This window comes from Canis aureus, chromosome 16 (genome assembly GCF_053574225.1).
Source record: "Canis aureus isolate CA01 chromosome 16, VMU_Caureus_v.1.0, whole genome shotgun sequence".
Taxonomy (NCBI): Eukaryota; Metazoa; Chordata; class Mammalia; order Carnivora; family Canidae; genus Canis; species Canis aureus.
In genome coordinates this window covers 24846952-24862759 of record NC_135626.1, presented here as the reverse complement: position 1 = coordinate 24862759, position 15808 = coordinate 24846952, and the positions used below count along the sequence as shown (strand labels likewise).

The window sequence follows — 15808 nt, the reverse complement described above, 5'->3', positions numbered from 1 at the left end:
AAGAGATAAATTAGATATCATTAAAATTAAAACTTTAGTTCCATCAAGAGACATCATTAAGAGAGTAAAAAGGTGGAGCACCTAGGTGGCTCCATCAGTTAAGCACCTGCCTTCAGCTCAGGTCATGAAACCAGGGTCCTGAGATCAAGCCCCACATTGGGCTCCCTGCTCAGCGGAGAGTCTGCCTCTCCCCCTGCTCAAGCTCTCTCTTACACACGCTCTCTCTCCCTCTCTCTCTTTTTCAATTAATCTTTAAAAAAAAAGAGAGAGTAAAAAGGCAAGCCTTGAAATAGAAAATGTTTACAACTCCTATAACCATCAAAGGGCTCAATCCAGAAAATACAAAGAACTAGCATAAATCATTTAGAAAAAAAAATCCAGTAAAAAAAAAATGATTGATACTCAAACAGATGCTTCACAGAAAGGATATCCAAATAGCCAGTAGCCATATGAAAAAGTGATCAGCCATACTACTAACCAGGAAAACGCAAATTAAAGTCACATTACCATATAACTGTGCACCCACCAGAAGAGCTAAGATTGAACAGATTGACAGTGTTGGTAAGGATATTTGAGCAACAGGGACTCTCATACATGCTAATAAGAGTGTAAGTTAATATAGCTCTTTTAGAAATTAGTTTTCTAGTTTAAAGATAAGCAGTTCTTTTTAAGCATCTACTAAAAACAGATTTATGTGTACCAGGAAAAATGTATAAGAATATTTGTTCAGATAACAGCATTATCTGTAATAGCCCAAAGCTGAAAACAAAAAATGAAAACATTAAATGTCCATTAGTTGGGGCATCTGGATGTCTCCGTTGGTTAAGCATCAGACTCTTGATTTCAGCTCAGGTCATGGTGTCAGGGTCATGAGATTGAGCCCCACATCAGGCTCTGTGCTCAGCAGGGAGTCTGCTGGAGATTCTCTCTCTCTCTCTAAAATAAATAAGTCTTTTTAAAAAAATAAATGTCCATGAATACTAGAAGGAATAACAAGTTTATATAATAGGGTATTATACAGCAATGAAAATGAATAGACTTAGAGTTATACTCAACATAAATAAACCTCATAAACATAATGTTGTGGGAAAGAAGCCAGACAAAAGAAATATAAACTAGGATTTATTTTAAAATAAAAAATTTTTAAATAGGGAAAATGAAATTGACTTTTTATGCATAAGCTACAAAACTATAAAGAAAAGCAAGGGGAAAAAAAAGAAAAGCAAGGAAATGATTACCATAAAATCAGAAAAACTGTTAACTTTAAAAAATATATTTTATTTACTTATTTATTTAGTGAAAGAGCACGAGCAGAGCAGGGGAAACAGAGGGAGAGGGAAAGAGAGAATCCCAAGCAGGCTCCATGCTCAGCACAGAGCCTGATCTGGGGCTCAGTCTTATGACCTTGAGACCATGACCTGAGCCGAAATTAAGATTTTTGTGATTGGAAGGAAGCAGAGGGAGAGAGTGCTGGCTATATTATGTCTTGACCTGAGTGGTAATTGTACAGCTCTTTGCTTTCTGATAATTCCTTAAAATGTACTTTTGTTCCTCTTTGAATTAATAACTCTTGACTTAAAGTGAGTTTCTGACCATTATGGATGATATTCTATGGACCATGTTCTAGACAGGATTGTACAAGTAGACAGAGAATTAAGGGGTTCTTTGTGACTTGGAATTGTCTTTAAGCACATCTCTGACTGGTCCCATCAGCTAAAATAATTGATTCATGCATTTCCCTATGTCTTTTTTTTACCAAGTGTTATCAGCATAAATTAAGAATTCTGATGTACTTTTTTAAAAAGTCTTTCTTAGAAAACAATTCTCTGCAGTTATCATGTATATGTTATATAAAGTGCTTGGTAAGTGCTAAAGCATTAATGTAGACATTTTTATAATTACTGGACCATATTGACAGCTCTTAATTTTCACCTTTTAACCAATTCCCTGTTTCCAGTTTCCTTCATGATCTAGACAGCTGCTTTTGGAATGCCTAAAATTGATCTTACTGTCTGTTTGCCTCAAGTCAAGTTCCTTATCCCATCACTTCTGTGAAAGGCAACACCATGCTTAATTAAATGCTTAATTCCATGCTTCCATGCTTAATTAAATGTCCCAAATGCTCAGCAGCTTTTTTTGAGTAATCCTAAACTCCCAACCAACCTTTCAATTACAATAAACTTTTGTTTTATTAAGCAGCCATTTCTAAGCTACTTCTGTGTAGTATCTCTATATTAAGGATATCATAAAAACCTTAACATGAGGGATCCCTGGGTGGCGCAGCGGTTTGGCACCTGCCTTTGGCCCAGGGCGCGATCCTGGAGACCCGGGATCGAATCCCACGTCAGGCTCCCGGTGCATGGAGCCTGCTTCTCCCTCTGCCTATGTCTCTGCCTCTCTCTCTCTCTGTGTGTAACTATCATAAATAAATAAAAATTAAAAAAAAAAAACCTTAACATGCTAAAAGGAAATTTTTTTTACTTTTATTCTATTATATAATTTTAAAAAAAAAAGACTAGAGTCACTCAGCTACTTTTAAGGAGGGTGCATAAGATTTTACAACATTAAATAACTTGGTTTCATACCTTTCCAAAAGTTTGAGAATTATGCTCTAACAACTATCAATACCTTATTAGAAAATTGCATTTCAAGAGAGTTTTGGTTTACTGGCATACTTTCTAAAGAAAGGATTTTCATTGCTTTTAAAAGCCTTGAGCTATGAAACTATTACTAGTTTTTATGTATGATTTAGTGGGTATGAGAAATATTTATCAGAGAAAACTAGTTTGAAAATATTAAGTGCTGAAAACCTGTGTTTGATAGCAGTTCTGAAACTGGCAATACCTCAACCTTTCAGTGATTCCACTTGAAATAACCATTCTCTTCATATTAATAAAAGATGATTCTATCAATAAAGAGGTGTGGTGGTGACTAATTTGAAAATGATAGCGAGGCCTGTTATCGGCAGCCTTAGAAGAATGAAAGGGAGGAATCAAAGACCTGTCCTCTCAGCCTTCTCTTCTGTTGTTTGTACATACAGATGAGGACAGAACTGTATTTCCTTTCATCTCAGAAGAATCGCCCCAGCCTCTTTGGAATGCCACTGATTGTTCCATGTACTGTGCATACCCGGAAGAAGGACTTATATGATGCAGTTTGGATTCAAGTGTCTCGATTAGCCAGCCCCCTCCCACCTCAGGAAGCCAGTAACCATGCTCAGGATTGGTGAGTTTAGGGGATTAACCTAGCCCTGTGGTTTCCAAACTCAAGAAGAATAATTTGTATGAATTCTGTGTGATACATAGGACGTATTCTGTGTTAGGGTTATTCACTTGTTGAAGAACCATCCAGAGAACATATAATTCAACCATTTGGTTTGATCTTTTGAGTAGGAGAGACTATACAGTTTCCTTTCATTACCTAGACATTCTAGTGTCTAATAATCCTTTCATTCTCTAATCTCTTACCTAAAATCCCTCCTGCTAATGTGTTAAATCCTTCAGGCAATATCCTTGATTTTGGTTATTACAAAACTAGAGAGTATGAATTCACCAGGAAAATTGTATCCTCTCAACCCTCTGAAATTCAGAATAAGAATAGTGAGCATTTCTATTCATGTACTCTAAAAAATTCCCATGCCATAACAAGTGATTCAGTTGGATTATTTCCATACCATGTCAGTTTAACACAGAATAATTTCATAAGTCTAGGTAAAGAAAATAAACATCTTCTGTTTCTTCTTTTCCATTCCTCCTCCCATTGTTCTATTAAATTAGTAGATGTATTTACTTCTAACAATTGTTGAGATTGTGATGCCTCATTTATATAACTAAACTGAATTGTAGTTTATTATGTCATTGTCATGGTGCAAATGAGCATTCAGCTTCTGTGTTAACTGAATAAAGAAGTTCTCTTTGCTGATAGGTTATAGTATGGGGTTTTTTGATGACTAGGATAAGGCTTAAGGATAAGTCTTAAAGGAAAACTAAAAATAAAAGATAACCAATTGAGTTGAAGAATGTTGTGTTTAGTAAAAATATCATAGGGCAAGATTAAACTTAAAGCAAATGTCTGACTAAATTGAAGAACTTCCAAATTAGTACTTTTCCCAAGGCTTGCTAAGTGAATTGGATATGGAATATGAGGGAAAGAGGTAGTTTTTCAGCCTGAGCAATTGTTTGTGAATGGTGTTAACATTTAATGAAATGAGGAAAACTGAGGAAAGAGTAGGTTTGGGGCAAGAGATGACAGGAATCAAGTTAAAGGTGTATATTATATTTTCAAGTGGGAGATACACTTAAGTGTCCTTTGCTGGAGATAGAAATATAGGTGTCATCAACACATAGTTGGTATTTAAAGCCCTGAGACTAGATGATATCATTTAGAGAATAAGAGTTAGATAGAGAAGACACCCACAACCTAATTCCTCATCCATTCCAACATTTAAAGATAGAAAAATGTCAGCAAAAGCAATTGAGAAGGAGCGGCCAGTGATATAAGAAGGAAATCAGGAGTGAGTTAGTGTCCCAGAAGTTAACTGAAAAAGTGTTTAAAGGAAGAACTGATGAGTTTCAAGTGCTGCAGAAAGATTAAGGGAAATGGGAACTGACCACTGGACTTGATAAAATGGTAGTCTTTTGTGACCTTTGCAAAAGCTTTTAGTGGAGTGGTATAGATGAAGGCATGGAGATTAGAATAGGTTAAAGAGAAAGTGCTCCTACAGGCAATAAAAAAGTTAGTAAGAGTTGATCTTTTAGAGATAACACACTGAATTTTTTTTTCCACACTGAAATATTTATGAATGAAAATGAAATATCTCCAATTTCCTTCAGAATAATCTGGTGGGTCACAATGGCCAACAGGTAGAAACAACCTAAATGTTCATCAACAGACAAATGGATAAACAAACTATGGTATATCCACACAATGGAGGATTCGTCAACCATAAAAAGGAATGAAGTTCTAATACACACTACAACATAGATGAACCTTGAAAATATCAGACGAGTGAAATAAGCCAAACATGAAAGGAAGAACTGATGAGTTATTTCTCATTAAGCTTCTGTGTGATTACCGTGTGATTTCACTTTTATAAGATATCTTTAGTAGGCAAATTCATAAACAGAAAGTAGATTAGATGTTACAAGTGTTTAGGGGGAGAGGTGTAGGGGAATTATTATTGCTTGATGCATACAGAGTTTCTGTTTAGAAAGATGAAAAATTTGTGGAGATAGATGGTGATGGTTCCACAACATTGTGAATGTACTTACTGCCACTGAATTGTATACTTAAAAGTGATTAAATGGTAAATTTTATGTATATTTTACCATAGTTTTTTTTTTTAATTGAATAAAAGACTCTAGTGGAGCTAGGTAAAGGTATAGATGAAATAAAAGTGGCCAAAGGTTGATGATTATTATTATTGGGTGACAAATATATGGGGGTTCATTGTGCATTCTCTATTTTTGTGAGTGTTAATGTTAATAAATATGCATGTTTAGATTAGATGGACAAATTCCTGGAATTGAGGATCTATATAAAAGATTATTTTGAAGGACAGTGGACAAGGAAGAAAGTGAGGGTTTGAGGGCAGGGATTAGAAATTTTCTTTGGTCAAAGAATTGTTAAAGTGGTGATACTTGAATAAGTAATTTAAAAGGGTAGGAGGTGGTTGTTAACAAACTAGGATATTTGGAACTGATATTTTTGGAGGTAATAAAGTCCTTATGGTTTCATTACCTTCAGCAGCCATGTAATAGCCATTACCAATTGCCAAATGTGCTGTCCTGCGTTGCTTCTTACTGGGACAAGGATGAATAAATATTTTCTTAAGTTGGAGTATCCAAGGCTATCTTGCAGTTAAAAGACATTACTCTAAAAATGTTATGTGCCTTATAGCTTTGAGTAGTTAAGGCAGGGAAAAAGGGTGCCTCTCATGTACCACAACAGGATTCTGATTAAAGAAAACTTCTAAATATATAGTTAGTCAACTCTTTTAAAAAATCATATGACCTTTCAGCTTTCTGTGCTGTGTCAATGTTCTTGTCATAGAAAGGTCTAATTATTTCAGTTTAATGTGAATTAAATCTTATGATAGGATTAGGGCTGAAGGATAATTGGTATTTGATTTCATGATTTGCTTATCTTATAAAATTTGCATGGACCACATGGGCTCTCTTAGAGACATCTGGCAGTCTAGTCTGTTTACCCTTCTGCATGGAAGCCCTGAGTGTGGTTGGTACAAGGCTGCTGCAAATGGGTTAAGATAACCAGCACTGAACCATCACCATGAGCATACTGTTATGACAGATGTCCCTGCCTTGGGTTACTTCAAGAGAAAATGAAAAGAAATTGAGACCTCAAATCAGAAGTGTTTTTTATACTCTTTGGTCTATGTTCTGTTTCAGTGATGACAGTATGGGCTATCAATATCCCTTCACTCTACGAGTTGTGCAGAAAGATGGGAACTCCTGTGCTTGGTGCCCATGGTATAGGTAAAGTGATCTTCTGCAAAAGAAAATTTTAGTGGAATTGCAGCTTCAGATATTATACCTTTTTCATAAGGTTTCCAGCTTTTAGAAGAAATATTGAATAATGAGAAGCTTAAAATAAACTCAAGGAATTGTTGATTCATCTTTTCCTTATTGTGAGGACTGTAGCTTAGTTTTGCTCTTAACCCTTAGCTGGGGGATCACTGGGTGGCGCAGCGGTTTAGCGCCTGCCTTTGGCCCAGGGTGCAATCCTGGAGACCGGGGATCGAATCCCACATCGGGCTCCAAGTGCATGGAGCCTGCTTCTTCCTCTGCCTATGTCTCTGCCTCTCTCTCTCTGTGTGTGACTATCATAAATAAATAAATAAAAATTAAAAAAAAAAAGTCTTAAAAAAAAAACCTTAACTGGTTCTGTAAACTCTTATGATCCTCATCAAATTCATAGTTTATGATCAATATTTATTATTTTATACTTTGTACTCCTTAAATATAAATCAGCTTAGCAGTTCTGAGCCCTAGAACCATAATCTACTTACTAGACATTCCTGGAAGTCTATTTTTTATTTTTAGAAAAATTATGGGGATGGATTGGCCATTACTATTTCAGCTTGGAAAATACCTGAGTACTGAAGTCATCCTTCAGAGAGCTATAATGGACTTAGCAAAAAGAATCTAAATAGCTGCTGAAACCATGGCCTTGTCATGGTCCCTCCCCTCCCATAAATTTTTATATGTATTTATTTAATGTGCCATTTTATAAACAAGGAAATAGGCATTGTTGTATCAGATGAGTTGTCCTACCTCAGAGCATTAAATAACTAAATTTAGAATTTTCTTAGAGATGTATTATCTCAAATGTCCAATTCCCATGTCATTTATTTACCATAAAGTCCACAAATACTCATGTGCATTAACAATGTCTGTCGGGATCCCTGGGTGGCGCAGCGGTTTAGCACCTGCCTTTGGCCCAGGGCGCAATCCTGGAGACCCGGGATCGAATCCCACGTCGGGCTCCAGGTGCATGGAGCCTGCTTCTCCCTCTGCCTGTGTCTCTGCCTCTCTCTCTCTCTCTCTCTCTCTCTCTCTATCATAAATAAATAAAAATTAAAAAAAAAATGTCAAGTACTTCGAAAACCAGAGACTTGAGAAGTGATGAGCATGCTTCCCTGAAATAATAACTACCAGTACATATTCATGAATTGATCACTCTTAAGTTAGAGTCCCATGACAGACTGTGAACCCAAGAAAGTGGAGAAGTAGAAAGGGAGAATATTTGTGATGAAGAAAATTTAGATTCTTTCATAATTATTCCTCCCTTTAATAGATCATTGTTCTCCCCCCGCACCCCCCCCCCCCCGCCTTCAGATTTTGCAGAGGCTGTAAAATTGATTGTGGGGAAGACAGAGCTTTCATTGGAAATGCCTATATTGCTGTGGATTGGGACCCTACAGCTCTTCACCTCCGCTATCAAACATCACAGGAAAGGGTAAGTACTCAAGGCCACCATAAGATGGTGATTTTTATTTGTAAACATTTTCCCAGTTTAACTGTATTGTGCCATTTCTGGTTTAGATGATCTAAATCATCCATCAAAAAAACATTCATTGGTATTCTCTATGGCACTTAATATATTGATTGACATGAGTATATGGATATTTCAGTTTTCCCACTTCTAGATTTAATTGTATTGGGGCATTATATTTCAGAAATACTAATACAAAAAAGTAAGTCTTGAAACTTCTGGGTATAATTAAGATGTTATATTGTTTGGCCATCGCATACCAAGCAATAAATATCTCTCTGCCTATTTATTAATTATTATTGAAGCTGCAGCATTTAATAACCACCATTACTTAGCTCAAAGGCATCCCAGGGCTATAGGTGCATAATGGGCATAGTGATCAGAAAAACTAGAGAAAAGATCAAATGTTTCAAGACTGGGCATCTAAGAGTACATCTCAGTAGCTATTCTTACACTTAGCATTCCTAAAACTGGCCAGGGCACTTTTTAAATTTTGAAAATGTTACTTCGAAAAGAATACTCCATACCTAAGAAGGTTTGCCGAATAATCATTTGAAAGATAGTTTGGCTAAGTAGCAGATAGATAAAGATATGATTAAATAAATAAAAATTAAAAAAAAAAAAAAAAAGGGGATCCCTGGGTGGCGCAGCGGTTTAGCGCCTGCCTTTGGCCCAGGGCGCGATCCTGGAGACCCGGGATCGAATCCCACGTCGGGCTCTCGGTGCATGGAGCCTGCTTCTCCCTCTGCCTATGTCTCTGCCTCTCTCTGTCTCTGTCTCTCTCTCTCTCTCTGTGTGACTATCATAAATAAATAAAAATTAAAAAAAAAAAAAAAGATATGATGAATCTGATGGAGAAGTGAAAACAACAGAATCAAAGGATTGTTTTTTTAGTCACATGAAGAATTGTAGTAGCTTTTGCATTTACGTGGCTCTTGATGGAAATTTCCAGTGAACAATCTGAAAGGCTCCAGAGGACATCCTGCTTATAGAAAGAAGGGCCTACGTGACCTGTTCAATCTCACCCCATTTCCACTTTCAGTGATGCTCTTAGGGTTCCATGGAAACCAACTTGCTATTGAGATATCCTGCCTTGCTGGAAACTGGGACCATATGACTAATATCTTCCTACATAATTTCTCTTCCTACCTTTGGTTTCTGCATGTGATTAGGGAGTCACGTAGACAAAGGAGATAACTTGGTTCAAAATTGACATTATTTCCCATATATTTTATGTTTTTTTATCCCAGTGATTTACCTTCTAGGAATTTATTCTAGGGAAAAACTCTGTTTTGCTGACAAATATTTATCATAGCATTTTTTAGAATCGTAAAAAAATTTAAAACAACTTGTATGTGTCCCACATTAGAGGAATGGTTAAATAAAGCATAGTGTATTAATTGGGTAAAATATTATGCAGTCATTGAAAATAATGATTACCCGGTGTAGGAGGTGGTTTTTTGCTTTAAAGACTTTTTGTTTTTGTTTTTTTAAAGATTAACTTAGAGAGAGAGTGGGGAAGTGGTAAAGAAAGAGGGAGAAAGAGTCTCAAGCAGACTCCATGCCAAGTTCAGAGCCTGGTGTGGGGCTCAATCTCATGACCCTGAGATCACGACCTGAGCTGAAACCAAAAATCGGATGCTTAACTGACTACACTACCCAGAAGCCCCATTACCAGTTTTTTTACTGACATAACCATGTATGGGTTTTTTTAAAGCAAGGTATAAAATTTCATTTGCTGAAAAATCTTTGCAATATAAAAGAATACTATTTAGGAAAAGGACAGAAGAAAATCTGCCAATATTTTGACAATGTTTGTCTTTGTATGAAGAGTATAAAAGGGGGAGGGGCACCTGGGTGGCTCATTCAATTAAGCATCTCCCTTTGGCTCAGGTCATGATCCCCGGGTCTTGGGATCAAGTCCTACATTAGGCTCCCCATGGGGAGCTTCTCCCTCTGCCTGTGACTCTGCCTCTCTCTCTCTCTCTCTGTCTCTCATGAATGAATAAATAAAATCTTAAAAAAAAAAAAAAGCCTCAATGGCTTATTTGGTTAAGCATCTGCCTTTGGCTCATGTCATGATCCCAGGGTTCTGGGATCAAGCCCCAAGTTGGACTCCCTGCTTGCACACTCTGTCTCAAATGAATAAATAAAATCTTAAAAAAAAATAGAGATTTCAAGCAGAAGAAGAAAGAGGGTGTCAATGAGTTATTTAAACTATTTGAATAGTAGTAGAGAATCTGGGAATGGGTTCCAAGAGATAAAAAGGGGATCTTTGTCATTTAGGGAAATTTTTTTTTTTTAATTTTTATTTATTTATGATAGTCACACAGAGAGAGAGAGAGAGAGAGGCAGAGACATAGGCAGAAGGAGAAGCAGGCTCCATGCACCGGGAGCCCGACGTGGGATTCGATCCCGGGTCTCCAGGATCGCGCCCTGGGCCAAAGGCAGGCGCCAAACCGCTGCGCCACCCAGGGATCCCTTTAGGGAAATTTTATTGATAAATAAAAATTATTGTCAGTACTCAAATAGGTATTTTTATCAACCTTCCTCCTTGTCTCCATCTAGCTCTATAGCCTTTGTGTTCCATAAGAAATATAGTGAATAAAGATCAACATTCTTTACTAGCTTACTGCAGTTTGTGGTTGTCCATAAAGCATCCCTGATAGAGATAGTGGAGATGATATTTAATCAGCTATGAGAAAAGAATATTACCGTTTTTCTACTCTAATTCCAGCAACCATGATGCAACATATTTTCTTTTGAAGCATGTCAGTTTTCCTTTGGATGACCAGCTCAAAAGATGATGAAAGTTAGTATCAGAAAAGAAGTCAGTGACCTAAGGTCAAGCCAGATTTCTCGTTCAGGGGGGAAAAAAAAAAAGATTTTTCTCTAAGTTCCTCTTCTTATAGATCTTTAGAAATGGCAGTGATGCAATGTTAAAACCGTTAAATGCATGGTCAGCCCTAGCATTTGACAGCCTGTGACTCAGCTATCATCTCATGTGGGGGAAAAGTCACACATGAAAACCTGTTGTAAACCAATGAATGTCCTGAGCCATGCCAATTTATAAGCTAGACAGCTCAGTGTTCCCATCAGAAGTTCAGGAAGGAAAACAGAAGGGAAGTTGCCTCAGGCAAAGAGAACAAATTCACCTCTGGACGGGGTGAGTAATAAGTTCAGTAATGGACTTGTGTGTGCATTGTTGGACTTGGTGTCCAGACCCCACCCTGGGATGAGACTTCCTGTGTGAAGTCTCATGGTGGCATTCATAGTCCTAATGCCGTGCCTCACCCACTATGGTTCTTGGTTGCTGTTAGGTGGCAACCAAGAATGAGAGGGGGAAGAATTCTTCCTTTCCTGTTGCAGTCTGGCTGCCTCCTCCTATCCTTCTTCCTGATCCCATACTACCTCCAACACACATACTTGCACACCTACCCCCTCTGCTCTCTTTCTCTTTCTCTAGGTTTTGCTCCAAAATCTAGCATGCTGATTAATAGAACCAGAGAGGTTTGGGCAGGTGTGAGGGGCCTTCTCAACAAAGTTGGGCATTTTTTGAGCCTGCTGTTGCTTTTATTGCCATCTCTTCCTTGTCATCTCAGTAAAAAGGCCCCGTGAAGCGGGAGACAGATGATACACATGGTATTCTGATAAGTCTCTTACATGGCATTAGCATGCAAATGAGTTTTTTCCTGTGGGGTTTCATGTTCTGGTATGTTGCCTTCTCGTGGACAGCTTTTCTGTACCCTTCCTTATTTAATACAGATCTGGCATCTGTGACCTAGTGATATTTCTCCTAGCCTCTATAAAACCTACAGCATACTAACAATGTTGTCCTTCTAGTTGAAAGTAAATGGCTGGGCATCCCAGGTGGCTCAGCGGTTTAGCACTGCCTTCAGCCCAGGGCCTGATCCTGGAGACCTGGGATGGAGTCCCACATCGGGCTCCCTGCAGTAAGCCTGCTTCTCCCTCTGCCTCTCTCTCTCTCATTCTCTGTGTGTCTCTCATGAGTAAATAAATAAAAATTTTAAAAAAATAATCTTTAAAAAAAAAAAAAAGAGTAAATGGCCTAACCTCGACACCCCTGGCTGGAGGGCAAGCTCACATGTAAGCTGTTATAGGATTTCAAACTCATTAAATAGAGGTACAGTAGCCACTAGACACATGTGGCTATTGAACACTTTAATGTGCCTGATTCAAGTTAAGAAGTATTGTAGATTCCAAAGACTTAGTAAAAAGGAATCTAAAATATGTCATCAATAATTCTTATATTAAAAAATAATAATTTTTATATTGATCACATGTTGAAATAACTGTTTTGGATATATTGGACTAAATAAAATATATCATTATAATTCAAAAACAAATTTTTTTTTAATTCATTCATAGAATGAATGCCTGTGTCTCTGCCTCTCTCTCTCAGGCAGAGGGAGAAGCAGGCTCCATGCAGGGAGCCCGACGTGGGACTCAATCCTGGGTCTCCAGGATCATGCCCTGGGCTGCAGGCGGCGCTAAACCGCTGTGCCACCGGGGCTGCCCTAATTCAAAAATTTTAAAGTAAACAGGCAATTCCTTGTTTATGTCATTTTGAAGAATTCAGAAAATTTTCAAGAAAAGCTATTATGGTCATATAAATTTGATCCAGGATGTTAATGGTGTAATTTTGGAAGTAATGCGCAAATACTTCATTTGCTCCAAGACTCGTTTGGGTTGTGTTTTCTTTTTCTTCATGTAGAATAAAATGAGAATGAGTCACCTAACGGATGATACATAGCCATGGGACCATTTTAAACTCACTCCCTCCCTTCCACCCCTTCTCTCATTCTTCTTGTTCCCTCCACCTCCAGGTTGTAGATGAGCATGAGAGTGTGGAACAGAGTCGGCGAGCACAAGCTGAGCCTATCAACCTGGACAGCTGTCTCCGTGCTTTCACCAGTGAGGAGGAGTTAGGGGAAAACGAGATGTACTACTGTTCCAAGTGTAAGACCCACTGCTTGGCAACCAAGAAGCTGGATCTTTGGAGGCTTCCCCCCATCCTGGTATGTTACAGCACTACCTCAGAGAGCAGGAGCCTAGCATAAAGGAAAGAAGTCACAAACAAAAAGGAGTTTTGTTACTTTTGAGAAAAGAAGACCCTTCCTGTGGCTGGCAGTGTTTAAAATGCTTTTGCTGTGCAAGGTTTTTGTGTTGCACACAGAGATTGTTCTGCATGTGTTATTATTGCCAGTTCCTGCTCTGAAGGAACATACAGGCCATAGGAGAAAGAAACCAAATAGACCATTAACTATAGTTCAGTGCAGTGTGAGAAGTGCATCCTGGTGAATTTGACCTTAAGAAGAAGGTGAAAGCACTTCTGGCTCTAGAGAGAGAAGCTTTAGGCTCGCCCTTTAGGCTCTTTAGAAGAGCACCTGAGCAGCCTGAGTCTCTAATCCCACTGTGCTTGGTCACATAGCCACAGCACAGGCACACAAGTACACTGGGGTTTATATGTTCTTTTACATGTGATTTGCTACTTCTGTCTTCTTCCTTCATAGAGTAAAAGACACTTCTGTTGCTTGTCAGGGGAGTTTGAAGTGCCAGATCTTCCTGTTCATTTAAGAAAGTTTTTTCCTTAAGGGTGGAAGTATTGTATCACATGTAACTGTGAGGCACTGGTATATTTTAACCAAACCTTGTATGTATTTTTTTCTTCATGTCATCTTCCTGGTACTCTGTGAGACTATAAACGTAGGTTTTCTTTCCTTGGACCAGAACAACTTCCCAGGAAAGGATACACAGGAAATTAATAACATTAATTAGCTAGCTCCAGGGATGAGAACTCTGGGGAGAGAGGAAATGGACAGGGCCAAGCTTGGGACAGGTAGGCAGGAAGGGGGAAAGCTTATTTTTAACTGAAGTTTAAATTAACATGAAATGAAAAAAAAAAATTAACATGAAATGAAATGCATAGGGCAGCCTAGCGGTTTAGCGGTTTAGCGCCGCCTTCAGCCCAGGGCGTGGTCTTAGAGACCCGGGATTGAGTCCCACATCAGGTTCCCTGCATGGAGACTGCTTCTCCCTCTGCCTGTGTCTCTTCCTCATTCTCTCTCTCTCTCTCTCCCCCCCTTTCTCTCTCTCTCTGTATCTCTCATGAATAAATAAATAAAATCTTTTCAAATAAATAAATAAATAAATAAATCTTTAAAAAAAAGAAATGCATAGATTTTAAATGTCTAGTTTGATGAATTTTGATAACTATATATACAGCTGTGTGGTAATCAGAACATACACAATAAAGGCATTTGTATAAAAACTATGTTTTTGATGTCTTTAAAGAATAGTGAAGAATAAATGTTATGGTGGGCTGCTGTAGATCCATATACCAGTATGCCCCTGTAACACAGTAAATTGTTAGCATTTAGGGTAGAGATAGCGACCCAAAGATCTGTGCCCACACTGGATTGTATAATAACACTGTGTAAGATTAGAGGAATCTGTTGCTCTTAAAAAAGGAAAGAGAAGCCACAACAGAAAAGGGAGATTCTTACACTCTTTAGGACAGTGAAACTCCCTGGTAACAACCAAAGATATGGTAGGAAACAAGAGGCCTCCTATTGGAGATTGGGTACGTTTCACCCATTTTCCTTCAGCATAGTCTTCTGTCTTCATGACAGAAGTATATTTGTGAGCGGATCTTCTATGATGTTGGAAAATGGTAAAGATCAGAGTGGGTTACAGGCCCAGGAAGCAGGAAGACACGCAAACATGGGTTCCTAGGATGTTGCAGAAATTTGGGAAGAATTTAGGATGTGTACAGACTATGAAATTAGGGAGATACTATGTTAGCCATATATTTAAAGGCCAGTGTCCCCACTGATAACTCTGTTACATAATAGATGCATTCTTTTTGAAAAAAAAAAACATATATACTCTTGAACATTCACATGTATTGGACTTGGGGTTTTTTAATGTAATTTTGTATCTTCTGAACCCTTTAATGTAATTGTTTTCTACCTTTCCTTCTCCAGATTATTCACCTTAAACGATTTCAATTTGTAAATGGTCGATGGATAAAATCACAGAAAATTGTTAAATTTCCTCGTGAAAGTTTTGACCCTAGTGCTTTTTTAGTACCAAGAGACCCAGCCCTTTGTCAGCGTAAACCACTCACACCCCAGGGGGATGACCTCTCTGAGCCTAGAGTTCCATCAGGAGACATGAAGAAAGCGGATGCTCAGAATTCAACTGGAGAAGAGGATGTGCTCCTGAGCAAGAGCCCATCTTCACTCAGTGCAAACATCATCAATAGCCCTAAAGGTGAGGGAGCCTGGAGGGGCTCATGGGGCCCAGATGTCACCCGAGCTTTCTCGGGACCCCCATAGGTTGCATGTTTCCCTCAGTCTTCCATTCTGGAGCAACTGCTTGGTGAGGTAGAAGGAATCTGTCTGGGATCAGACCTATCTAGATTTGAGTCACCTGTGTGACTTTTAGCAGAAGACACAGCCTCCCTAAATCTATTTTCTCATTCATAAAAGTTCCCAGAGTCTGATGATTTGCTGGCTCAGCGGTTTAGCGCCTGCCTTTGGCCCAGGACGCGATCCTGGAGTCCCGGGATCGGGTCCCGCGTCGGGCTCCGGGCATGGAGCCTGCTTCTCCCTCCTCCTGTGTCTCTGCCTCTCTCTCTCTCTCTCTCTCTTTCTCTCTCTCTCATTCTCTGTGTCTAAAATAAATACATACATACAGACATACATACATACTTTAAAAAAAAAGAGGGTGAAGCACCATATATGCCTGACACATAATGGTGATCATGAGT

At 38.5% G+C, this 15808-nt stretch overlaps 1 protein-coding gene across 2 annotated transcripts in view; it reads left to right on the top strand.

Moving 5' to 3' along the window:
- USP32 (ubiquitin specific peptidase 32) overlaps window positions 1–15808 on the top strand; it is a 216941-nt gene that overhangs the window by 196180 nt on the left and 4953 nt on the right. For both annotated transcript variants that reach the window (XM_077852322.1, XM_077852323.1), the window contains exons 27-31: window positions 3041–3225; window positions 6408–6494; window positions 7857–7977; window positions 12861–13052; window positions 15021–15309. In XM_077852322.1, coding sequence (XP_077708448.1) covers window positions 3041–3225; window positions 6408–6494; window positions 7857–7977; window positions 12861–13052; window positions 15021–15309 — 874 coding nt within the window. The remainder of the gene's footprint in view (window positions 1–3040; window positions 3226–6407; window positions 6495–7856; window positions 7978–12860; window positions 13053–15020; window positions 15310–15808) is intronic.